The following is a 24385-nucleotide window of genomic DNA, read 5'->3' on the forward strand; positions in this document are numbered from 1 at the left end:
TTCCACTGAATATGGTTCTAGGTCCATCAGCATCGTATGGACTTCTTTTTTAAACCTATTAATAGGACCAGCTATTTTATTTTATCTGGCAAGCTGTTGAACAACTTTGTGGCGGCTTCTCATAAAGCCCACATAGCAACAATAATAAAACGCAGCACTCAGTGGCCTAGAGGCTAAGACTGTGTTCTCACTCACCGAGATGCAACAAGGTCCCGGGTTCGAGTCCCGGCGGCTCCCGATAATAATACATTCCCCAAGCGTCTGTGACACGGCACACACAATTATACCAAAGTCACACTAATGAGTCCGGTGTGTGTGCCAGGGACGAAACGCATAAGTAGGTATACGTGAAATCCTACATTGGTGACCCCGACGTGATGGCGGAAAAATGAGGCGTTGGAGCGCAGAGGCGACTCACTGCCCCGATCAACGTTACGGCTACTGGGGTGTCCGTCGGACACTAGAGCCGATGGCACGCCGAGCCTCGTGTTTCCGTCGTCACAGCATGCAAGCCCGACGTGATGGGAATGGCCATCTTAACGATGTGTCCTGGAAAGCAGAAGGGTGATGCATAGCTCCCATATATCTGCAATTTCCAACGAAACTCTAGACGCCCATTCCCATGACGTGCAATACGTGCTCCTTGGTCTGCCGCGGTATAGCGGACCTGAATAGGCGGCATTCACCGTCCGCACGATGCCGCGAGGTGCAGCTCTGATTAGGCGGCATTGCGGCAATCACCCAGCTGCACCGATGGCCTCGTAACACGCATAAGTTTCGTTCCTCCGTCACTGGGGAGGGAGTCATGTGGCGGCTTCTCATAAAGCCCTTAAAAATTAAAAATATATTATTTAATTTGTATTGTTTTAATTAACAAACATATCATTGCCCACTGTGGCCTCTGGCCAACTGTCAGTTGAAGTAAGTGGGAATCCCCAATTAAACTTCATTTCTATGATACTAAACGCTTTTTACAATCTGGCAACATAGCTGGCATTTTGACATAACAGATTCGAGGGTCTCAAGGTCATATAGCTATTCAGCAGGAATCAGGATTACCTTTAAATTGTTGCAAGGAACGATAATTAATTCAATCACTTCTTACGGAACAAAATATGCTCATCAGCAGTGATATTTAGCCACTCCATGCAATGTTTTGCCCCTTTACAGCTGATTATTGTCCATCTCATTCACGTTACCATAAGTCTCTCTCTAGATTCCTTCCATGGTTTTATTAATTCTATGAGATCAACAAAACTGTTAGTTATTGGTGATCTCAGTTCAAAAGAACAGGTGTTGTTCCACCTCATATTGACTGTGGTTCAACTGAACGGCGATTTCTAGTGACATTTCTTGGCAGTTGGTGTGACTGTTACGAAAATTGACAGATTACGAAATATGAATCATACGTTTCGAATTTTGAAATAATTTATAATTACGCATTAAATTCGTGAATTATTTAATTTATTGATTTAACAACATAATTAACAGAAATTGCGAATAATGCCGCAAACATTTCACTTAATCCAAATCATATTATATTGATAATTGATGTGTTGAATTTTGATAGGATTGGAAGTCTGTGACAACTACAAAACGAAAAATATAACTGAAAACAATGCTGTAATGAGTTCATTACAGCACTGTTTTTAGAACTGTAATGAACTCATTACGTTCTGTTCTGATACTGAAATAGAAAAAATTACTTCTTTGCTTGCCATATAAAACTTGGTTAGGTTAGGATAATATAAACGTTGTCATGAACATATGGAGGATTCTAAAAAATTTGCAAGAACCACAAATTTCACTGCAAGAGAATAAAATGTGTTGTTAAGTTTGGTGAAGAAATATAAGGAATTAATCGAAACTAAGAAAACAGACAAAAACACTAACAAAATAAAAGTTGATTCCACTTTGTAAAATGATTTGAGCGTTCTCTATACGTCTGTATCAATCTTGGATTTTGTATGTTATCAATTAGCTCCAAAAATCTTCATCATCACAGTTAATTCTCCCAAAAAATCCATTTTATATAATATATAAATATGAATAACTTATGAGTAATATACCAATAATGTCAAAAAATATATAAATGTCAATAAAATGAAGCATCAAGCTTTGAACAGTCAACATAGATAAGTAGACAGTCAACTGAACTGGCTTTGAACCGACAAGGTATCAGCGTTCAACTGATCTTGGTTTTGAACTATCGATCAATAGTGAACGAGGTTGGTACAACGTAATTTTGTCATTGAACCACAGTCAACGTTGAACTGTTGGTGAGCTTGGAATGTACAACTGACCCTTATACTGAAATATAAGTCATTTTCCTTGTAAATTCTTTTTTCAGAAAAAGTAGGCCAATTAAAACTGAATAGAATTATAAAATTTTTATTGAATGAATTGTTGAACCTATAACAATTTGTTTTACTCTTTTATTCTTCATAAAATTTAGGTAATTCTGTGCCCAAAATTACTTTACGTTCGATACCATCCTTAGTAATAATTCCAATACGAACACAACCACCTGATGAACCATCCCTTGACATGGCTAAAGCCAAGGCTGTAAAAAGAAATATATATATTGAAATATAAAAAAATCTATTAATTATCTGAATATTCTCACTTTTAATAACAAAATCAACACAAGCTTGCTTGTTCATTCCAGGTTTATAGTTTGCATCAACATAACCATAAACAAAGCTAGAACCAGAACCACCAATTGAAACTTTCTGTCTAACACACATTCCACCAATGGGAATGGAATAAATCTGTCCTCCTTTTCGTTTATCCCATCCTGCGACTAAAATACCAGCCATGAGAGAATCACGATAGTTATAACACAGCTCTTGAAATACTGAAGCACTAGTTTCAACAAGAGGTTCTTCTCCCAATTCCATTCTAAAAAATATTTTATTAGATGGAGCCCTGATATTAAAGAAAAATAATCTTACCCATGAAATCCTAAATGATAGGAGACAATATCTGCAATAGCTTGGGTATCAGCAGCAGATCCGGAACGACAACAATATATACGATCAGTTATTTTGGTTAGTTTGTCAGTTACTCGGTTGGCAATATATGTTCTACAAGAGATTATGGATAAAAATATAGATAAGAATAAATTTGAAGGATATCTAACGTAAATAATAATTAAAAGAAAATATATTATTGACATTTGGTAATTGATTTTGGAAAATCAATGTTCAAATTTTTCTGAATTACTGCAGAGATATGAGGATCGATCTTAAATCAGTCTCAAATATATCGGAATCAAAAGCAATTCTTTAGTGGAATACATATTTGTGTTTTCAATACACAATCGAGCATGTGTTTTCCTTTGGGACTGTTGCTAGATTGCTAGAACAACCCTAATATCTAACGAGTTTCTCTGTAAGGCTTTAAATGATATTCATGTGCCAATTATGCTCTTGGAGATTACATATCTAAACGTATATGTAAATATGTATATCTGGTCTCCATGGATGCAACTGACCCATGAATGAAGTGGAGTCGAAATCTCCTGACTTCACGTCAGTAATTTCCATTTTTTTTCGATATTCTGCTTGAATTTTCTATGGTTCTGATGACAGGATCAACATGAAATTTTGCATAAACTTGACTTTTCATTACAGAATACCATATATGCTATATAATGGATTTTTCTATATTCAGCTTATAGACACAAATTACCGATCCCACTTCGTTATCATATTGTTTAGTCAGCAAAGGGTCTATATATACAGGCAAAATCTCATCCTGATCAGATCTCTTTTCATGGAAATATTTTTTTCCAACATTCTTCTTGAAATTTATATGATTTTTAAATGCTAACAACATGAAATTATTATTTAACACCAAAATGCAAATTTTCATCTCAATCGAATCTTGAAAATAACAAAATTTTGACCGTCCATATTCCTAGTAGGATTATGCCAACTGACTTAATCATGGCATTCAAGATCCGATTCTACCTTGGAAATTCAAAGTTTCTAGGCTCTTCCTTTGGATAGTTACGTGTTTACGGAGGGAAATAGTTTGACTAGGGATTTATCATTAGTGAGGCAAACCTCTTCATTTTAGACCAGCCCCATTTCAAAATAAAAAAAAACACATACAGCGTGAAGAAATGACTTAGCCCTCTGTTTAGGGACGAACGTTCAACAAAAATAATATTAATAATTTTGTAGGTATACCATTTTGTAATTGGTCTGATTATCCCAAGAAGAGGAAGACAAATTGAATTTTAAATTATTCTTCAGATTCATTCGAATTCCCAAGAGAAATATTAGCGCTCAGATCACTTATAACTCCCTATTAATTTTTTCCTGATATACCACTGAAAATATATGTAATGTTTAATACTAATAAATATATTATAAAGATTTTGAATATCTAATGGATTCAGAGTTTACTTGATGAAAATTCTTTGTAAATCAAGATTAGTGGAAATTATGTACTTTGTTTTATATATTTTATTTCGAATATCTCTAAGATTTTATTGAAAATAATAAAATTTTTAATCAAAATTATACTACATTCTTTTAAATAACTTCAATATATCAAATTCAGTTTTTTAAGGACTCCGTCCAATTTAATAATGAAATAAAAAATTCCTCTTAACAATAAGTTCTTTCCTTTTCTTTAAGAAATCAAGTGAATAATTAGCATAGGTAGGATGTAAATTCGTATTTTGTTTCTTCATGAGGGTTTAAAATTTGGAAATGCCAGAATTTTTAAATCAAACTAATGCCAGATGCAAATAAAGAATATTGTAGATCACAAACTTGACAGCAAATGTTTTCGATTCAGTCTGATTAGCTTGGAAAGCTATCCAAATTCTTTCGTCTTTCGATCATATTAATTCTTACCCTGTGGTAGTTCTTGTATCAGCCCCAATTACAACGCCGCCTTCGAATTCAGCAGCCATGATAGAGGTCTGAAATGGGAAATAAGGGATTTTTGATACTTCCATTACATGATGAATTATAATCTTTAAATAATTATTCAACTCACTCCTGTACTGTGAGGAGCATTAATCCAATCGGAATCCATTTTTCAAAATATTGTATGAGACTATTTGGAATATATGTAGTTTTATTCAATAATCACTCTGTTTTAAAACCTTTTAAAGATGTATAATGACAAATCGGTTTTTCTTATAAACTTAACCCTCTTAATAAATTCACTGAGTAATACCACAGACAGTAATCTGTGGTAATACCTTCTACTTCGTCATTGGCATCATGACATTTATTAATAGAAGTTAATTCCTCATTAATGTCCTATTGTCCTGCAACAAATCTCTACAAGAATGGATTATGGATGTTTCTTAATAAATTTGTATAATTCATATTCAATAGAATTTGTTAATTCAATGAAAATGTCTTTACAAATTTTGATCAGGTGGTTTTAAATTTCCTTGAATATTCTCAAAATTTTTGGTTTATTTTTGTAACAGAGAAAAATTGTCAAATCGATAAAGATAAAATTTTGGGAATTTCTAATGAAAAATTACATATTCTTGTCCTGTCTTATCTATCCACATTCCTTTTTTTTCTGTGACAGTCTGTTAGCGTTAGCTTTTTGACATATGTGAATAGCATAGCAAGCGTTAAGATAACGCGGCATATGAGTTTGAGTTAATTAAAATGTCGGACGAAGGAGATTCACCAAAAATTACCCATTCCGAGGTGAGAATAGCATGTGGAAATTAATAACGAACGTATTCATAATTGATTTTTTCAATATTTGTTTGTTATTATTATCTTTATTCTACTTAATAAATAACATGTTTGCATAGGTCAGAAGCAATATGGCGAATGTTTGATATTTTAAAGCGGGAAACCCGGTATCATACTGGGGGTTTTCAAGAATACTTAATATATTTTTATTATTATATTGAAAATGTATACCACAAATCAGAATATTTTACAGGGTAAGGACGATACTAAATCTGAGGATAATGATTCGTCACAAGACGAAGTTGAATTGAAGGACAAATCAGCATCTAAAGAAAAATCTAATAACGAGGATAAAATTGACGATAAGGACGATGAAAATGATATAGATGAAGAAAATGATAAAGATGGTGATACTGAAGAATCTGAAAGCCAAGAATCTAAGGCATCAAATAAGGAGAAGGAAAATGAGATTGATTCTAAGAAGTCAAAAAATGAAGATAAGAAGAAAAATGATAAAGTAAAATCTGAAGAGGAAGAGGAATCTGAAGAAGATATAAGTGAAGAAGAAGAAGAAGAGGAAGAAAAAGACAAAAAGAGGAATACTAAAGAGAAAAAAGGAAAAGTGGAAGCAGTACAGGACTCCTCAAATAAGAAAGAAAGGAAAAATGCATCTAAATCTAATGATGGGAAAAAAGAGTCTAATGAAGATGTAAGTGATATTAAATGACATTAAGTGACAATGTTTTGATTCATATCTTATTATAAATTTCACCAATTTCTTATTTTTCAGAGTTCTGAAACAAAAGCAGAAAAATGCTGTCTTGGAGATATTCCTCGAATAGATGCTTCGATATCCAGATTTAAAAATGACGATCTTAAGTTATTACATAAGGTGCTATTCAAAGAGCCAGGCAAAACTAATTTGATTAAAAAGAATATTCGTAAATTTGATGGGTTTGACTTTACAAAAGACTCTGATGAATATTCTAAAAAAGTTAAGGAGATACTTAAATTTGAAAGTAAACAATTGAAAGTAATATGTGAAATGTTAGACTTACCTAAAACTGAGAAAGATGAAGAAAATGCTAATAAGATATTAGAATTCTTATTAGAACCTAAAGATTCAGGCAAGGTAGTAGGAGGAGGTCGACCCAAAAGAACCGCTGCAGTGCGGGCTAATAATAGAGGTACTCACTTTCACATTTTTTTTGTATCATGAATTTTGTATACAAAATAGTATTTTGTTTAAATTGGTTACTGTTAAGAAAATTAATATACTTGTTTGATTTCTTCAAATGATTGGTTATCACTAGAATTGAAAAACAAAATAAATCTTAGCTCTGATAATTGTGCAAAACATTTCTTATAGAGCCTGTAAAGCTATGTGTAGACTGAAAATCATGCTGAACTTGTTCAACTTTATTCAAACCCAGTTGGATAATGTTCATTTGTAGATACTTTTTGCTAAGATAGTTTATGGAATTTTATATTTTAATCATTTAATTGAATTATCACAAATAATGTACTGATATGAGAGTTTTTTTTCTTTCATTATTTAACATATATCGTTTCGACTGAATAGTTGGTTTGCAAGTAGTATTTTTCCACTGAAATAATATGATAACCATAATTGAAAACGGAAAATCTTTTTCAAGGTTACTCCTCTCATGATGATTATTCAAGTGATGAAAAATACAAAGCGAGATCAAGAAGGGAAAAGGGTCAGCGGGCTACATATAAAGAAGATAGTTCTAGCAGTGATGAAGAATTTCAGCCTTCAGATGATGAACGTCCTGCTCCTAAATCACGGCAAAGGGGTACTAAACGCAAGAAGGCCAAGTCTGAAGATAGTGAAGAAGATGTGGCTACCCCAAGCTCTGATGAAAGTGATGTAAGTCATAAGAATTTACAGTTCTTTCCCCAAATTTACCAGAATGTGGATTCAATTTTCAAATGCTTGTGTGATATATGCATTTCAATTATTTTATATAAAAAAAATTCAAGAAAATTTAAACTCTTATTATTTCATGCTACATTTTAGAAACTATAAAAATGTTGTATATGTGATTTATCATGTTATTGTTTGTTATTTTATCTAGACTAGATTAGGAGTTCTAATAAGAAAAACATCCTGAAATTAGGTTTGAACATTACGAGTGATTATTTTACATATACAGTGGAACCCCGATTATCCAGGATGCGGATTATACCACGCCATGCTTTCCCATCATCAAAATTCAGTTTCTGAAGAATAGTCAAAAGAATTTCTAACCGAGAGGCTGAAGAAGCTTCCAAAGTTCTACTAGATTATTTAGAGTAACAGAAATATTTGGAACTTACCGACATTTTGCACTTGCGCAGAATACTACAGACAATTAAAAAAGATCAAAAAATTTCAACACAGTTCAAGGTGACGGACTTTTCAAGCGCATAGTCTATGTAAAATACAAATTCGCTTTATGTAAACGGAAATTAACATATATACCTATTTTTTTATTTATTCATCCATTCCCGTCTCCCAAACAGAGTGTCAGAGACTAAGTTTACATAATAGTTTTAAAACAACAATAATTCAATTTTAATAAAAAATAAAACACCAATTCTAAATATACAATGCACTATTAAAGTTTAAGGTACTCCCTGAGGTCACGGCACATTTTGATATTTCTGTTACAGACTATTTCAACAGGTACAGAATTGAAGGCATCGATACTCTGATAAATCAGAGAATTCTGACATAACATATTCTTCTGATCTTTTTCCTTAAATCATTTTTGTTCCTTCTATTGTAGTTATGTATATGTAGAGTCTTTATTTTACTTGATTTGTGTAGTTTACTTTTTTACTTATATTGAATTATATTTTTTGTTCTGTTATCTTTTTATTCAATACATTTCAGTTTGAACTCAAGAGATCTAATTTTTTAATCATTTTTTGAGTATGTACATGTATACATAATATTATGTAACAAATTAATGTTCGGATTATCCATGCTTTTCAATTATCCGTCCCTCGTCCGGTCCTGTGGAGCGCGGATAATAGGGGTTCTACTGTACAAACTAAATATAAATACAAATTAAAAATACAGACATCGTGACGAAATAATAGAATGATCTGTGTAAAAAGAAGACTTAAAAATATTGTAAATTTTGTAATATGGTTTCCTTATTCTTTCCGCCGTGCATCTGTAAACTCTCTAATGATCCTTCATTCGGGTATTCTTATAACATGAATATTGCTTGTAACATGGGTTACATGGCCATAGTTTTGAAAACTTGGAGCTGAATGCTCTGAAATATGTGCATACTTGATGTTATTTTGAAAATTTCTCAATTTAATTACCAATTATATTAACCTCCTCAGGATGGATCTCGCAAACGGAAACGCACTCCTAAGGTGAACAATAAAAGTAAATCCAAAACTCCTGCCAAAAGAGGTCGTAAACCTGCACCTAAGAAAACCCCCGGACGAAAGAAGAAGAAGGTTAGTTCAGAGGAAGATGAAGAGGAGTTGAGTGACAAGAAAAATGATGATAGTTCATCAGAAGATGAGCCTTTAGTGAAGAAAGCTAAGAACTCGCAACCACCTACTGTAAGTTGACTTCATGGGAATTGATTCCTTCGTTTTTTCTTGTACATGGTGTATTTTAATGGTGCTATTTTTTCTTCAGGATGATGAAATCAAAACATATGTGAAGGAAATTTTAGAAGGAGCTAATTTAGAAGAAATCACTATGAAAACTGTTTGTCAAAAAGTTTACGCTCACTATCCAGACTTTGATTTAGCACACAAGAAAGATTTTATTAAGGTCACAGTTAAATCGGTGAGTTCCTTTCATCGATAATATTTATTTTTGATTTTTTTTTACTAGAATATGGACCTTAATAGCTGTTTTTGTTTCAGTTAATATCGACGTGAACTGCTTATGGTAAGAGAGCATATATAAAATAATTATAAGAAAGTTTGAAGTAATGCAATCTTTATATATGTTTCCAGTACAAAAAAGAGTCGATATTTTGTTTTCTACAATTCTTAGTATATCAGCTGAAAATCATTATCACTTCTTGTAAAATATAGCACTAGTGATTTAATTGTTCAGATTCATCTCTTGTTGATTTCAAACTGATGATCATCAAATAACATTGCATGTTTAATTTGTATCTTCAAGATTGTGTATGGTTCTTTCATTTAATTCAATTTTGTTTTTATATCTCCTTCCGAATAAATTGAGATAATACAAATAAATGGAGTTATTGTTCTGTATATTCTGAATATTTATTATTAGCTTCGAATTTTTTATATATTCTTTCCTTAATTTTCAATATTTTTTATTATCAAAAGAATATACTCTTCATTGTTCCAAATTTTTGGACATATTACTAAATTTTTCAATGTACTTTCATTGCTGAAAAATCTTTCTAGAAAATAACAGAAACAATTTGGATATCACCTGAAACATTCTTCCAAATTGATAAAATTTATTTTCGTATAAACATATAGGTTAACTGTTTCAAACAAGCTTAATGGTCTTGGTAAATCGAGTTGTATTGCTGATTCTGTAGTAGTTATTAGATTTCAACATACCAAATTGTATTTATTTCAAGAATACAATTTTCATTATTTATCATTGTTTATTACCTTCCCTCCTGAAAAAAAAATTATTCGCTGAACCGTGCACTACAGACTTGCCATCAGCCGATCATTAGTTTGATATGGCCTCCAAATAACATGCAGATATAAGCAAGTCCGCAAACTGATCCAAATCTGGCGAGCAAAATATTAGGAAGGCGGCTAGAACGTTTTTTGTACAGAATTCCATATCGATCAAATACAATTTCTCCCTAAAACTACTTATTGTGAGGTGTATTGAGAATAAGGAATTGTACCATCACCCGTCTTCAATTTAATCATTAATAGTTTATGTTGGAATACTTCAGTGGCGGAATTTTAAAGTCGGGAATATTGGTTCAGAAATCCTAATGGAAATATAAAGAATTCATAACATCGCCAAAACTATAAATTTAGGAAATATTGTATACAGTTTAATCGTAATAATATACTAATTGACAAAGGCACTGCAACATCCAGAAAGAGCTGTATAATTTTTTTTGGTAAAATTAGATAGTATAGCAAGAAGTAAATTATTGAAATTTGTATAAAAACAAAGGGTTTATAATTTTTTTTAATAAATTTGTTTGTCTATCACGATTATCTGTACGCTCCCCAACACGTCTTGGCATTGATGCAATAGTTGGTCTCTTATTTCTTCTTAAGGGATACTATCCCAAGCTACTTCATGTCTCAGAGCCCCTAACGTCCATGGGGACTGGGGTAAATTTTCAAGCCTTCTACCCATGATGTCTCAAACATGCTCTATATACATCAGTCAAATCATTCATGAATATTTGTGCGTGAGAAAGCTGTGTGCAAAATGGGTGTATCATATTATTCATGAATATTTGTACATTAAAAGCTGTGTGCAAAATGGGTGCAGCGCGAGCCTACAATCGATCAAAAGCAAAAACGATTCTGAGCAGTGTTTGATCGTTTAAAGGATAAAATCGTTAAAAAACGGCCCCATTTGAAGAAAAAAAGGTGCAGTTTCATCAAAATTGCATGAATTGGGCTTTGAATTGTTTCTGCATCCACCGTTTTCTCCAAATCTGGTCCCTAGCGACTTTTTCCTGTTCTCAGACCTCAAAAGAATATTCGCTGGAAAGAAATTTAGCGCCAATGAAATAAATGAATAATTGCCTACTACAAAAATGGTATCGAAAAGTTGGAAGATCGTTATAATCGCTGTTTCGCCCTCGAAGGCAACTATGTTGAATAATAAAATAGACTTTTGCCAAAAAAATGTGTTTTATTATTAGTTCTAAAGAACGCTACTAATATTTTCAACTTCAGCATGAAAATTGTTAGAACTGAAATATGCTTGTATTGAATCTCAGAATGAAATTTTTTGTAGGAAAAATTTCAATTTAATAAAACAATAATTCTGAGATGTCAAAAAAGTTTTATTCATAAAAATTCTTTATCATTAATACTTCATAAGATTTCTCGAATTAAAAATGTGTCCTTTATGCTTCCTCTGCATTTTCCCCTTCTTCACTATCCTGTTCTTCCTCATCTTCATCTTCCTCATCATCACCAGCTACCTCTGTATTTTCCATTTCAGCTAGCTCCATTTTCTTGACAAGTTCAGCTTCATCTGTTGCTGTCACAACTTTGGGCTGAAATTAAATAAGCAACTTATAAAAATTGCGATATGGTAAAATAGGTTATTGTAATGGATGAAAGATATATATAGTCCGTTCAGGAAATATTGATATCCCGGGTGGCTGTGGAAAATCGGAATTAAGTTGGCAATGGCTCATTCAGTAATATTTTGAATTGCTTATTTCGGGTTGATACTGGAAATATCATTGATATAAGGTTAGATTTTGTTCAGTTTGTTTGCGTTATTGGTTTTGATTCAAGAAATTGTGAAACTATAAAGTTGTTTCAGTTTTGAACACACATTGATTAGTTAATTTGAGTATTTCTCCCAGAGTACTGTTAGAAAAAGAAGTCATTACAGCCTGGATTATTAGTGGAAAAACCTGTGCAATACGATTTCACCTCCAAAGAATCATTGAAAAGATTTGATCAACAGCAACAAATAAATATATCAGTCTGGATAGCATTTGACCAAAAACCATCTGGATTTCAATCAAAGACAGCATTACATAAAATTAATTGGTTACAAGTTCAAAACAGTTGATACAACGAAAATTCTTATTGATAAACAGAAAAATATAATAAGTAGAGTACGATTTTATGGTAAATACAGAGAATATTTGCAATAATATGTGAAATTCATTTATCTGGATAAAACTTGGTTATTTGAAAATGGCAGTATTATTCAATAGTGGACTCTAGAAAGAAAAAACCAAATGGTTTGCCAAGTATATTCAAGATATGAATGCTGAATTGATGGATTTTTAGCTGGATGTTTTGACAGTGGTAATCATAAGAATTCCATAAATCTATGAATGGAGAATTATTTCGTAATTGGGTTGTTGAATTGATACCTTCTCTGCAAATAATGTATTCACAGCTCAGATGATGAATTTAAAAAATTATTTGGAGAATTAACGAAGCTATATGATATCAATCTATATAAAAAAGATCTGGAAACAAAGTCTTGGCATTGCATATATAATCTATTTCGAAATTAAATATTGTTATATCTGTTTTTTGTTCTTCAATGAGTAATCCAAAAATATAATAAATTCTAATTCCTTTGTAGAATTATAACTGAGCATTGAATTGAAAATCTAAGAATTTCCTCAGATCTTAACCACTTAAAGATAATAACAGAATGTAATAAAATTTTTAAATTGACTACTTTAAAATAATTTCATGCAAAAATCCTTTTAGTGAGTGAATCAAAGCCGTTATGGGCAAAATAGAATTTGGCAAACAGGTTGGTATCCAGTGTCCATCAAGAATGCAACAATTATTATTGAAGAGTGAAAAGGATTATGCATATTTTAATGATCTTTCATGAGCGACTCTTAAATGAATAGATATCTCATCATTGGATTGATAGCATTCCACTATATTTTTACGTTATAGAACCTGAATTCCCATACATATATGAAATCATGACGTTGTATGCCATCTCTTCAGAATTTCGGATCATGAAAATAATGATATATACTATTATTTCTATGATGAATTATGACACCATAGCAATTTTTAGTGATATTTTTGTAACCAGAAATAATAAAACTGTTTTATGTAAACATATTCATGTAGTAGCGATGTGCAAGCAGAGGAGTGCTTTTATTTCAGATAGGGTTTAAATGAAGGTGAGCCTTCAACAAGCAGGGCACAGTACAAGAATTTTTCATAACACTTAATCCAGAAGACCGGTACACAAGATCATAATCAAATAGACGAGAAGTAATCTTATTTATAAATCTATTCCTTTTTTTCAAAAACCTTGAATTCATAGGTCATTTTGGCTCAATTGAATAATTACTACTAGATATGAATATAATATTTTACATTTTTAACCCACATTATAATATGTAATTATAAATTGTTAAATAAGGTCTTATTCGATGCAGTTCATTTTCATTAAATTTAATCCAAATAATATATGGTCTGAATGCTTTATTCCTACTTTTAATATATCTGATGAACTGAAATCGCCATGAAAGTAGAAGACTTAGTTATTGATATTAAATGTTACTGTTTATTCAGTATTATCAGTACTAAATCACTCTTTCATCCTATTTGTTTGGTTATATTTTTGCCTGCAAAATGATTGGGGCTTTAAAAGAACTTAGTGCTGTTCCTTAAGATATAAATTTCTATCAGAAGCAAATTATGTTTTAGAGTGACAAGGAAGCAATATTTTCTCAGTGATCACTGACGACTATGACTAAATCTCATAGACATATTGAGTCTAATTAAGATGTCACTAAGATGTTTCTAGACATCTTAGATCTAATGAAAATAATTGCCTTCAAAGAAATGGAACGGATATCTGATACTTTCTTAGATTTGTCATTTCAGCTTTGAAGCATTACTTAGGCACATTAGTATTTGTCACAAAAACTTGGATATTATCCATTTTCAATTTTGTTATATGATGTATTACTTCAAAATTATAGTCGAGTTAGGTCTCTAAATCTGTAGGAATGAATATTGGAGAGGGATACAAGTAGGACTTGAATAATGAGAAAAAGGTGAATCAAATCGAAATTATGGCATCATATTTAAATTTTGCGATGAAGTATTTTCTGATTGATTCAGCATGTTAGCATTTTACAGTATCCTCATACAGACTAACTGTTTATTTTTTCAGGCCCAGCCAAGAAAAAATTGATGAATAACATTCGACCCAAAAACATCCTGTATAACATTTTTCCTTAAAGTTGATAGGGTATTCGAATAAAGGAGAAAAAACTCAAGGAAGCAAGGTATTTCTCGAACTTCCGCATGCGATTTTATTACTCAATAAATCTAATCGAACCTAAATATTCAGATACCACAGTAATCAACATTTTAAAAAAATGAAAATTCATTCGGTATTCATTTATTCTACCAATTTAATTGAATTTTTTGAGTCACATAATAGTATCGAGGATAACATTTATTTTTTGAATATCTTAATTAAAAATAAACAATAATGTTCTGAAAAACATAACATCTTCATGAAAAACCTTAAGGCTATAAAAAAGCCTTTGAAACAGAGAAAAATGGTTTCACATAAATTGCTCAAAACGGCTACCATTCTGCTCAATTCATTTCTGTTCTCATTTAAATGGGCAAGATATTGATTTACTTATCATTTCTTGATAATTTTTGAATTTTTTGCAAGTGTCCTCGATTCTCTGAAATGTTGCATATTTTTTTTTATTTGTGTCGAGTAAACTTTTGATTTTAAGTAACCCCAAAAAAAATAATTGATAGGATTCAAGTCGGGGCTTCTAACATGCCAGTTATGAGGTCCACCCCTATCTATCCAACGATTTGGAAAATTTTTGTTCAAGAAATAGGTCACAATGACCTTGAAATGAGGTGCAGCCATTGTGTTGAAAATGCATGCCTCTGACACCAACAGCTGCATTATCAAGCAAAACATGATAAGTATTTTGAAGAAAAGCAAAATAAACTTTACCAGTCAAAAAGGGTGGTTAACATGTTCGATCAACAAATCCATTATTATAAACACCACTCGAGACATTATATGAAAACATATACTGTGAATGGGCTTGTTTTGTAGCAAAAAAATGTTGTTTGGCCAAGTAATGTGAATTTTTAAATGATAGACATTCCGGTCAATTTTTGTGAAAAAAAATTTTACCCTATTTTGAAGGCTTTTAGAAGTAGATATAGCATTAAGGTTTCTGAAATTATTGTTTTTCAAGATGTGAATTGTTCATCCCAAATTCAGATATCTAATAAATAATTGTTATCGTTTTCAGTGTTAAAATAACTTGAAATCATCAAAAAATAAGGGCCTAATAAGAGGCAGAAAATTAAATTGAATAAATTAATAGAAACCGAATGAACGTTATTATTTTTTTTTTAATTTTGGTAACAATGTTGTCCGAGATTTGACTAGATTTGAGTATTGAAATGGCATGCAGAAATTCAAGAAATACCTTGCTCCCTCAAGTTTTTTTTCTTTATTTGAATATCCTATCCAATTCAAGGATTTTTGATATACAGGGGAGTTTTTTTTTTTTTTTGAGTTGACTCTTATTTATCAAATTTTCCTAGGCCGGACCTGAAAAAAAATTTAGTTACCATGTCTGTATGAAGTAGTTGTTGCAGAGAATAAACATATCGAATATCATATAGGGTAGTTAGAAAGTTATGGGTAATTGAAGAAATTGAGAAAATCAATAACACTCTGTATCTTGATTATAAAGAGTTAGATCCTTCTAGGTTATTCTGACTCACTTCAATGTTCTCTATCTACCCTTGGCTTCCTCTATTTACCAATGAATTTAAGAGCTGCCAACTTTTACCAAGATAAGGATTTTTATATGACAAAACAATCCTAAATTTGATTAACCATTTGAATGTTTATGATTGAAAATCAGATAAATCAATAACCACAATTGAACAACTGATCATTTTCAAAAACAAGGTTTTCTTACCGCCATTTGAATATTAAAAACTCCACCTAATCCGCTAATTGTCTTTTTAATAACTTCTATAGCATCATTTAAAGCTTTGAGACCATCTTGTTTTTCTGGGGTTGATGTAGTCATAACTATGGATAAATAATCATTAATAAATTGTGAATAATATTTTTCTACATAATTACCATAAAGTGGAGGAGCAATCAAATTTATTTTAATTGGCAATTCTTCAGTTGATAAGTCTAAACCTGCTTTTAATGCAGTTTTGACAGCATCAATTCCTTCATAACCATAACAAGCACATTCAATATCTGCTCGTACTTTCACTGCTTGCGAAGTCAATTTACGCTTAATATTATTCAACAAAACTTCCTTAGTATTTTCATCTAAATCACATTCAGCTAATATGCTTGGATCACTGCAAAATACTTGATGTAATTGAAAATAAAAAATTATTAAAAGAACTCACACTACTGCTTGCTTAAAGAAATCATAAGCACTCGCTTTATTTTTCTTATACTTCTCTTCAAAATACCATGCAGTTTTTTGATACAATTCTTCCAATTGTTCATCAGTTTCATAACGAAGTAATTCAGCTACATGTCTCAATATGGAGTTCACAGCTTTGGCTTTAGCAAACCTTTCTGTACATTTTTCAACATCTTCAGCACTTACACGTCTTTTAGAAAGATCAATATATCCCTTATCTTTATCTACTCTTATAACTACTACAGGTTCTGTCTTACCGACTCTGATTAGTTTGTTAATAGATCTAATACGTCTTCTGGATAATTCTGAGAGCAATATCATACCCTCAATATTTTTGTATTCTAATAAGTGGACATAGGCTCCCATTTCAGCAATTGCTCTAACATTAACCATAACAACATCTTCAACTTCGGGGTACTTTTCTTTATAGAATCTACAGGAGAGTGGCATCTTGAAGATCTAACTTTACAATTATTACTAATATAAAATAGAAGTAATCTGAAAACAGAATTTTTCGTGAATCTATACTATGTATAGTACAGTTATCCAAAATTAGAATAATATCTTACCGGTTACTTGTTTTTTCAAAAAGATGATGAAACCTAAACTATTCACGTGTAGCAAGTGGCTTATGTCAGGAATCCTGCATATGTCGAATGTCAAATGCACTATTGAAACACCGAAATGTCATAAATGAAACATATCCACAGAATGTCAGAATAGTAATTAGTCACTGAAGAGTACGACGATTCAGTGCCCAGTGGCCAAAAATAGTAACAAAAAAAAAGCATACATGTAATACAGTAAAAACACTAAAAATATAGAATAATAGATAACTATATAAGAACTGTACGCACTACTTCCAAAGACTAATCTAGTAATCTGTGCTACTACTATTCACCTGTGGGGTCAAGGTAGGAATGGCCACTAAAAAATTTAAATCATCGTGGTTTTGGCAGGTAGCGGATATTAGGGATGCATAGGTTGGGTAGACCTTAATTACGTCTAAGTATAAAAGTCGAGATTTATATTATGTATATGTAATTTAAGACAAATTGCATTGTGGAAACCCATGGCCAGACAATGTTGGAGTTCAGACTTATGAATGAGCTCAATGAAGTAGAATTTGTATAAACCAAGAAGTTATTGATATGCAACTTACATCATCATAGTAGTAGTACAAACATTGCAACAAACTTTTTTGAATTCCAATTCTTATACCTATATATTGTTTATAATAATATGATGTAGTTGGTTCCCTATTTTATCTACCTTCAATAACTGCTAGTCACGTCACGATGAACTAAATTTTTTAGTGGTCACTCCCTTGACCGTTTTAGGAAACTGTTTAGCTTTTATTCTATGGTGCAAGTCTTGCATCCAATATAGATCTTCGAATTTGATCACAAAACGTTATAGCTCAATAAGACTAAAACGTTTTGTGATCAAATTCGAAGATTTAACTCGCAGAAGTGGTTATCAATATTTTTCAGTTAAATGTACAGGTTCAGTTTCCATTTAAGTTATTTTTTAAATCTAGTGAAAAATAAAAAACCACTTTTTAAACAAAAAACAACTGTAGATAAATAACATCAGACTGGCAGAATCGAAGTTAATCAAGGAGAAATGCTCCATCATTGAAGGTGAAAAGCGATAGATTGGTTTTAAGGGCTAATCAATACCACCATAGTATAATTTATATCCTATGATACCACATATAAATATGACATAAAATTATCTCAGTATGGTTTCTTCATTTCCCAAACAATGAACTCCATTCCACATCTAAGAATTTATTTAAAAAGAATGGAAGAAAAAATTCTAATTTGGTTTTTTCTTACATTGATTCAGATACAAATAGAAGTATTTTAAGAGTACATGATTTTGATGTAAAACATTTTGTTTTTATAGTTAAATTACCTACAAACTAGTATCACATGTTATAAATAATATTGAGAATGAAAAAGAGTAAAAGTATCAACTTATGAACTGATTATTTACAATCTTTCCAACGATAATCACATATATAGGATTTCAACAACAATATAAGATAGTCATATAAAACATTTAGTTTTCATATTATTTACTAATTATATAAAAATATAATCCCTAGCGAAAATTGAAAGAAATAAAAATATACACTCTTAGAACAACTAACTTCAATCCTTCCAACTGTAATTACATTTTGGGTCACAACAACGATAAAAGATAGTCATTGGTTCATCAGCAGATCTCGTCTGCATTTGATGATAAAATGCCCTAGGATGATTACATTTAGGACAATTCTCTGTAGTCGAAGGTATTAATTTTCTTTGCTCCTTTATGTCCACCACAAAGTTGTCTGGATTTTTGTCCTAATTAAAATATAATAATTAGTATATGTAGTATTATTACACTATTATAAATTCGAAAACACTAATAATAAACATACCTCCTCTTTTCTTTCATAAATGGTCCTACAGAAATAATCCACATTGCCACTAAAAGGGCAAGTTTCACATTTCAATAAAAGATCATTTGCATCGTTCACTTCCAACATCAACATATTGTTGCAATTTTTACAAAAATAAACAGGCATCTTGTATAGAATGTTATTTCTCTTTTAGTATGAAAAACCAAGAATCGGTTATAACAACAAAAAATATGTAATTTTCTCTACGTCTTATTTCTTATTAGTAGTGACAAGTGGCATAGAGAAATAAAATCTTTATTTGTCTTATGAGTAGTGGTTTGGTTTGGGTTGTTATTTATTAATAAAAGAACCGACATCGAAACATGTTCTTCGAATATGACCGTTCAGAACTTTTTCTTTAATGAAGGATGAACACTTTTATAAGAAGAGATACCTACGAACCTATGTAGAGTTGAGGGAGCAAAAAAGCGCCCTCTGAGAATGAGGTGCGCACATTACCCAGGCCAAATTTGAACCAGCGTTTCAATTATATTTTTCGAAGAACTGTTGTCTTCGAATATTATTCACCAATTATCATTGAAGCCGGAAGTTCTTCGAAAGTAGCATAGTAATTTGGGGAATTGAACAAAAAAATAACGAGATTTTTTTATTAATAAACCAATAATTGTAGAGTAAGAAGCAAGTTATAAAAAAATATGCAAACACAACAGTGGTAGAGGTTACACTTTAGAGGATGAGTACTCAAGGATCAGACTTGTAACTGCTTTTCCACTGAACGCAGGCAATTGTGATTGTCACAGAATACTAATTAGCAAATCATATGGCATTTTGACATTTCATCTGTGACCTACAAATGTGCGCGAGCGCAACGCGCAACGCCATCCCTAAAATTATAGTTACTTTTTATTGCAAATTCACTCATCATTTATTTATTTTCTATTTAATACTGGTTTCATCGCATTGCTGATTATATTTTATAAACATTGAAGGTATTAGTATAATGGGTGAAACTATTTCCGATAAATATGAAGAAATTTTTCTATTGCTTTCAGGAAAAATGACTGACATAGGGGATGATAAAAACACGGACCGTGTTTATGGTGGTTGTGAAGGGCCAGATGCTATGTATGTAAAGCTGATTTCTTCTGATGGACACGAATTTATAGTCAAAAGAGAACATGCTTTAACTTCTGGCACTATCAAGGCTATGCTCAGTGGTCCTGGACAGTTCGCTGAAAATGAAGCTAATGAAGTGAATTTCAGGGAAATTCCGTAAGTCCACTAACTAACTACATTATTTGATCTATGTTTTTTATTTATAAACAGTTATAGATTGAATAACAATTTATAATTTTTCTGTAAAGCTTATTTTACTTCTGTGTAAATTCTGCAATGTTGGTTATCGGGATTCTATAAAACCTTTGAATTTTTTGGGTATATCAGAAAAACCTTTTTCAAATAATACTTATTATCTGATTAATATTATAATACAAACAAGTATGAATCTCCTTCAGTTTAATTTGAAAATAAATTTTTTTGATATTTCAGGTCGCACGTTCTGCAGAAAGTCTGTATGTATTTCACTTACAAAGTGCGATATACAAACAGTTCTACAGAAATTCCTGAATTTCCTATTGCTCCTGAGATTGCATTGGAGCTTTTAATGGCTGCTAATTTCTTAGATTGTTGAAAAAAATAAACAATGTGATTATTTTCAAAGCGAAACAAAGGCTGTATGCAGTATCTATGATAGTAGAATTGTGAGACTATTTCACTGAATTGCATGCTCTATATCTTAAAAGATTTCTGTATGAAGTTATTATTTATTAATTTAAAAGGTGTCATTTTTCTAAGGTGCTAAAATATTTTGGATGAATGAAGAATGTGCATTTTTTAAAATTCCATAGTTAATATAATTTTCTTGAATTTACCTTTTATAATAATTCATTATTACTTTTATTTTTGGTAATTCATATGTACTACATAAATAATAACTTCATGTATTGAATATTTTATGATCATTAAGCATTGATATCCAAATTTTAAATATTGAAATAATGATAATTTTTTTGTGCCTCTGCATGCAGTCATAGACTCCAGTCCATAATTTATGCATAGATACTCTGTTCTACCATTATTTATGTTTTATTTTCTCCTAACTGTATAAATGATCTTATTATAGAATACTTTTCATACATACATATTCTCATTTGTAAATGTTAAATAAAAAAAAATTTTTGTTATTCTTTTACATTTCAATTTCATTTCATCTTACAAGCCTATTGAATTTTGTTTTGAAGTCATTAGATAAATATGTCGTATATTGTGTTCATATCACTTGTCATATTGTGTGATATTAACTGTATTTACCTAGAAGTTATGAATTTTTGTTGTAATTGACAAGTCTCAAAGTTTCATGCTTTGCAGAATGTTTATATCATTACATTTTAAATAATAAAATCAACTTCCTAATATCTCCCATAATGTTTCTTTCAAGTCAAAAAAGCCAGGGACAACGATTATCACTATTTTGGCCTCAAGGTCTGATGGTGTCATTGTTAAGTCTTTTTAGCAAGATTATTTTTCAAAAAGAGTGAGATTATTTTTTCCTAATTTTTTGGGTTGAATGAAAATTTAACTTAGATTCTCAAAAATGTGTTCAAATGAAAGAATACCTGGACAAATTTTTATGAAAACGATTTCGATTTATTCTTGGATGCTGTACTTCTAACTGAATTGTATTGAGATTGTAACTTAAAAACTGTCAGGAGTAAATTCTGCGTTGGGGCTTTGATTACAAGATCAAAACATGTTATTTATTACTTCTTATGTGAAGAATTTCAGTATTCTTGACACCATTAATGTCGTGTGGTCACCATGACTGGCTTCTTATTTCTAGCCCAATCCACACAATTTCAGTATTCTATATTTTTTATAGGACATTAGCGAAAGGAAAGGTATTTTTATACTGATTTCAGCACAGTAATTGTTTTTTCATTTTATTCATTAGTTCTCGAAATATTCTTAACTAAGTATTTGAAAATGAAGTGGTGTTTTCATGGCACTTGTAGTAATCGACATTTTGAGCTTCAAAACAACTATGACTGTGGCTTCCTTCCTAACTAACTAACGCATGAATATTTCGAGAACTAATGCATAAAATGAAAAAACAATTACTGTGCTGAAATCAGTATAAAAATACCTTTAAATTGAGGTATCAATCACCCCATCTTCCCTATTCAAAAATTGGGGGTGGGGGTTATAGCAGCAAGGGTTGAAGCGCTATGCTATGCGTCCGTAACCTACATCTTAAGTTGTCCCCCTCGAAACAGAAATCGACCTGTCCGAGCATTTCTATCGAAAAACTTTATTTCGTCTGTAATCTCGTCTGTTTCGTTTTCAAATGGCCACCCTGTATATTTTCGAACTATATAAGATGAGCAAGATAGTATTTTCTTCGGGGGTATTGGTCAAACTCCGGGGGGTAATATCCCCCTGGCACCCCGCCTGGATTCAACACTTATTCTGAGCAAGGCAAAACACTCAAACAAATTTGAGATATAAACCAGGAAAAGAAGTGGTCCACAAGCATAGAACCCTGGAACAGAGAAGTACGTTTATTATTCGGGTTATAAGTGTATTATACCAGAAAGGAGCATAATATGAATTTAAATAGAAACGAAGGTACTTATTTTGTGTTTCATATTTACAATTCTCAGTACTTTTCTGACATAACCAGTACTAGCGGAACTTAGATGGAATTTTAGGGTATCCATGGTGAATAAGTGTACTATCATCATTATACAACCCTTTGCGTACATTGTTGGAGGATGACAGTTTTTTCAACGCGGGATTCGTACGCAGCTGATGGGAGAAAGTTGTGGCCAGCGATGGACAATACTTTGAAAAATAAATGTATAACCAGTTTTTTACAATAAAGCCTCGAATTTCGAAAAAAAAACGACTGAAGTAAAGTTGTACGCCTATGTATATATCATGGAGTTTTCGAATCCAGAGTTCGATACGGCATGTTATTTCAAGGTTTCTCAGAACAATTATATGATGTTTTGGTTATGCAAAAAATAATCTTAAGGATAATGCTGAACATGAACCCATTAGTGAAACGCAGAGGGAGATTTAGGGATAAATATTGTAACGAATTCGCAAGCCCTACGCCACTGCCTCTTTCTAGAAGGTACCGGAAGCACCGAGAGCTGGATAGAAAGATCAAGACGCTTCTAGAGAGAGATGCGAGCGGTATATAACCAATCGAAGCCGCAGAGCAGGGCAGTGCGACAGAAGCGGTGGTCAGTGCCGTACACTCAATTAGATATAAGTTGTAGAAATAAATTAATGTAGTAGTGAAAATAAATTAGTGTAATAGTTTAAATTAATCATCTGTAAATAGTTATTTATAGTTGTGTACCTGAAATAAATTAGTGTTAGCCAGAAGTACCGATTTAATTAACCGAAAAACGTAACAATTGGTGTCAGAAGTGGGATTCGCGTGTTTTTTCGAACCGAGAGTTAATTAAATCGTGAACATTTCTGTGGACATTATTGTGGACATTTTTTAGTGGACATTCTCGTCAAAATTTCTGTGGACAGTAGTGTGAACATTTTTGTGACCATATTTTTGAATGCCATTTACGAGAATCGCAGTCAAGGAAAATGGATCAGACAACCTTGGATTTCTGTAAGCAAGCTTTTGAACAACTGAGCAAGCAAGTGCAGGACTTTAAAACAGAAATAAAGGAAAGCATCAAATCGTTGAGAAATGAAACGGAGGTTAATTGTAGAAAAATGATAGATAATACGAAAAGGTTAGAGAATACTAGGAATGAGGTTGAATCGAAGAAAGTGGAGGATCATGAAAGGAACCAAAATAATCAGGGAGTGTCAAAAATGATGGATGCTACACCAGATAGGAAAAAAGAACGTTTGCAAATGACGGAAGCCAGGAGACTGAAAATGAAAGAATACAGGGCCTTTCAGGAATTCCTGAAGAATGTTTGCAGCGTGGAGATCTGGTTGAAACAAAAGCTTCAGATAGCGTCAGATGAGAGCTATAGGGAACCTCATAACCTGGAAAGTGAAATTCAGAAGCATTCTACATTTGAGGCAGAGGTTATGGACAGCGATGACAGAGT

The 24385-nt window shown here is 31.7% G+C and overlaps 5 protein-coding genes and 1 long non-coding RNA gene across 6 annotated transcripts; 3 read left to right on the forward strand and 3 right to left on the reverse strand.

The window, feature by feature from the left end:
- Positions 1 to 2377: 2377 nt before the first annotated feature.
- Positions 2378 to 5392, reverse strand: LOC123671234 (proteasome subunit beta type-6). The gene is made up of 5 exons (XM_045604973.1): positions 5017 to 5392; positions 4872 to 4939; positions 2955 to 3086; positions 2627 to 2901; positions 2378 to 2563 (listed from the first exon to the last, which is right to left on the reverse strand). Exons 1-5 carry the CDS (start codon positions 5053 to 5055, stop codon positions 2436 to 2438), a joined length of 642 nt encoding a protein of 213 aa, XP_045460929.1. The 5' UTR covers positions 5056 to 5392; the 3' UTR covers positions 2378 to 2435.
- Positions 5393 to 5536: 144 nt separating this feature from the next.
- LOC123671231 (protein DEK) lies at positions 5537 to 10306 on the forward strand. Its single transcript, XM_045604971.1, has 7 exons — positions 5537 to 5693; positions 5938 to 6393; positions 6475 to 6871; positions 7340 to 7575; positions 9048 to 9275; positions 9355 to 9507; positions 9588 to 10306. The coding sequence occupies exons 1-7, from the start codon at positions 5652 to 5654 to the stop codon at positions 9600 to 9602; spliced, it is 1527 nt and encodes a 508-aa protein (XP_045460927.1). The 5' UTR covers positions 5537 to 5651; the 3' UTR covers positions 9603 to 10306.
- Positions 10307 to 11680: 1374 nt separating this feature from the next.
- On the reverse strand, positions 11681 to 17544 carry LOC123671233 (eukaryotic translation initiation factor 2 subunit 1). The gene is made up of 5 exons (XM_045604972.1): positions 17392 to 17544; positions 16803 to 17320; positions 16519 to 16751; positions 16349 to 16464; positions 11681 to 11917 (listed from the first exon to the last, which is right to left on the reverse strand). The coding sequence occupies exons 2-5, from the start codon at positions 17270 to 17272 to the stop codon at positions 11765 to 11767; spliced, it is 972 nt and encodes a 323-aa protein (XP_045460928.1). The 5' UTR covers positions 17273 to 17320; positions 17392 to 17544; the 3' UTR covers positions 11681 to 11764.
- Positions 17545 to 17602: 58 nt separating this feature from the next.
- On the forward strand, positions 17603 to 18559 carry LOC123671237. Its single transcript, XR_006746068.1, has 2 exons — positions 17603 to 17736; positions 18405 to 18559. It is a non-coding gene; the product is annotated as an uncharacterized LOC123671237 (long non-coding RNA).
- A 40-nt stretch (positions 18560 to 18599) lies between these two features.
- Positions 18600 to 19661, reverse strand: LOC123671236 (DNA-directed RNA polymerase III subunit RPC10). The gene is made up of 2 exons (XM_045604976.1): positions 19254 to 19661; positions 18600 to 19176 (listed from the first exon to the last, which is right to left on the reverse strand). The coding sequence occupies exons 1-2, from the start codon at positions 19398 to 19400 to the stop codon at positions 18982 to 18984; spliced, it is 342 nt and encodes a 113-aa protein (XP_045460932.1). The 5' UTR covers positions 19401 to 19661; the 3' UTR covers positions 18600 to 18981.
- Positions 19662 to 20063: 402 nt separating this feature from the next.
- On the forward strand, positions 20064 to 21709 carry LOC123671235 (elongin-C). Its single transcript, XM_045604974.1, has 3 exons — positions 20064 to 20224; positions 20288 to 20507; positions 20784 to 21709. Exons 2-3 carry the CDS (start codon positions 20293 to 20295, stop codon positions 20923 to 20925), a joined length of 357 nt encoding a protein of 118 aa, XP_045460930.1. The 5' UTR covers positions 20064 to 20224; positions 20288 to 20292; the 3' UTR covers positions 20926 to 21709.
- The last annotated feature ends 2676 nt before the right edge of the window (positions 21710 to 24385 follow it).

The sequence above is a fragment of the Harmonia axyridis genome, chromosome 1 (genome assembly GCF_914767665.1).
Source record: "Harmonia axyridis chromosome 1, icHarAxyr1.1, whole genome shotgun sequence".
Taxonomy (NCBI): Eukaryota; Metazoa; Arthropoda; class Insecta; order Coleoptera; family Coccinellidae; genus Harmonia; species Harmonia axyridis.

What these genes read in the sequence shown, in the direction of transcription:
- LOC123671231 (XM_045604971.1), top strand. Translation starts at nt 5,652, where the DNA reads ATGTCGGACGAAGGAGATTCACCAAAAATTACCCATTCCGAG. An exon ending in AGTGCGGGCTAATAATAGAG is followed by an intron (nt 6,872 to 7,339) that starts GTACTCACTTTC and finishes ATCTTTTTCAAG; the next exon opens with GTTACTCCTCTCATGATGAT. An exon ending in AGAACTCGCAACCACCTACT is followed by an intron (nt 9,276 to 9,354) that starts GTAAGTTGACTT and finishes TTTTTTCTTCAG; the next exon opens with GATGATGAAATCAAAACATA.
- LOC123671234 (XM_045604973.1), bottom strand. Translation starts at nt 5,055, where the DNA reads ATGGATTCCGATTGGATTAATGCTCCTCACAGTACAGGA. An exon ending in ATGCTCCTCACAGTACAGGA is followed by an intron (nt 4,940 to 5,016) that starts GTGAGTTGAATA and finishes TTCCCATTTCAG; the next exon opens with ACCTCTATCATGGCTGCTGA. An exon ending in TATCATTTAGGATTTCATGG is followed by an intron (nt 2,902 to 2,954) that starts GTAAGATTATTT and finishes AATATTTTTTAG; the next exon opens with AATGGAATTGGGAGAAGAAC.
- LOC123671236 (XM_045604976.1), bottom strand. Translation starts at nt 19,400, where the DNA reads ATGCCTGTTTATTTTTGTAAAAATTGCAACAATATGTTGATGTTGGAA. An exon ending in TTTATGAAAGAAAAGAGGAG is followed by an intron (nt 19,177 to 19,253) that starts GTATGTTTATTA and finishes TATTTTAATTAG; the next exon opens with GACAAAAATCCAGACAACTT.
- LOC123671235 (XM_045604974.1), top strand. Translation starts at nt 20,293, where the DNA reads ATGACTGACATAGGGGATGATAAAAACACGGACCGTGTTTATGGTGGT. An exon ending in GTGAATTTCAGGGAAATTCC is followed by an intron (nt 20,508 to 20,783) that starts GTAAGTCCACTA and finishes TTGATATTTCAG; the next exon opens with GTCGCACGTTCTGCAGAAAG.
- LOC123671233 (XM_045604972.1), bottom strand. Translation starts at nt 17,272, where the DNA reads ATGCCACTCTCCTGTAGATTCTATAAAGAAAAGTACCCCGAAGTTGAA. An exon ending in TTCTTTAAGCAAGCAGTAGT is followed by an intron (nt 16,752 to 16,802) that starts GTGAGTTCTTTT and finishes AGTATTTTGCAG; the next exon opens with TGATCCAAGCATATTAGCTG. An exon ending in GATTGCTCCTCCACTTTATG is followed by an intron (nt 16,465 to 16,518) that starts GTAATTATGTAG and finishes ATTTATCCATAG; the next exon opens with TTATGACTACATCAACCCCA.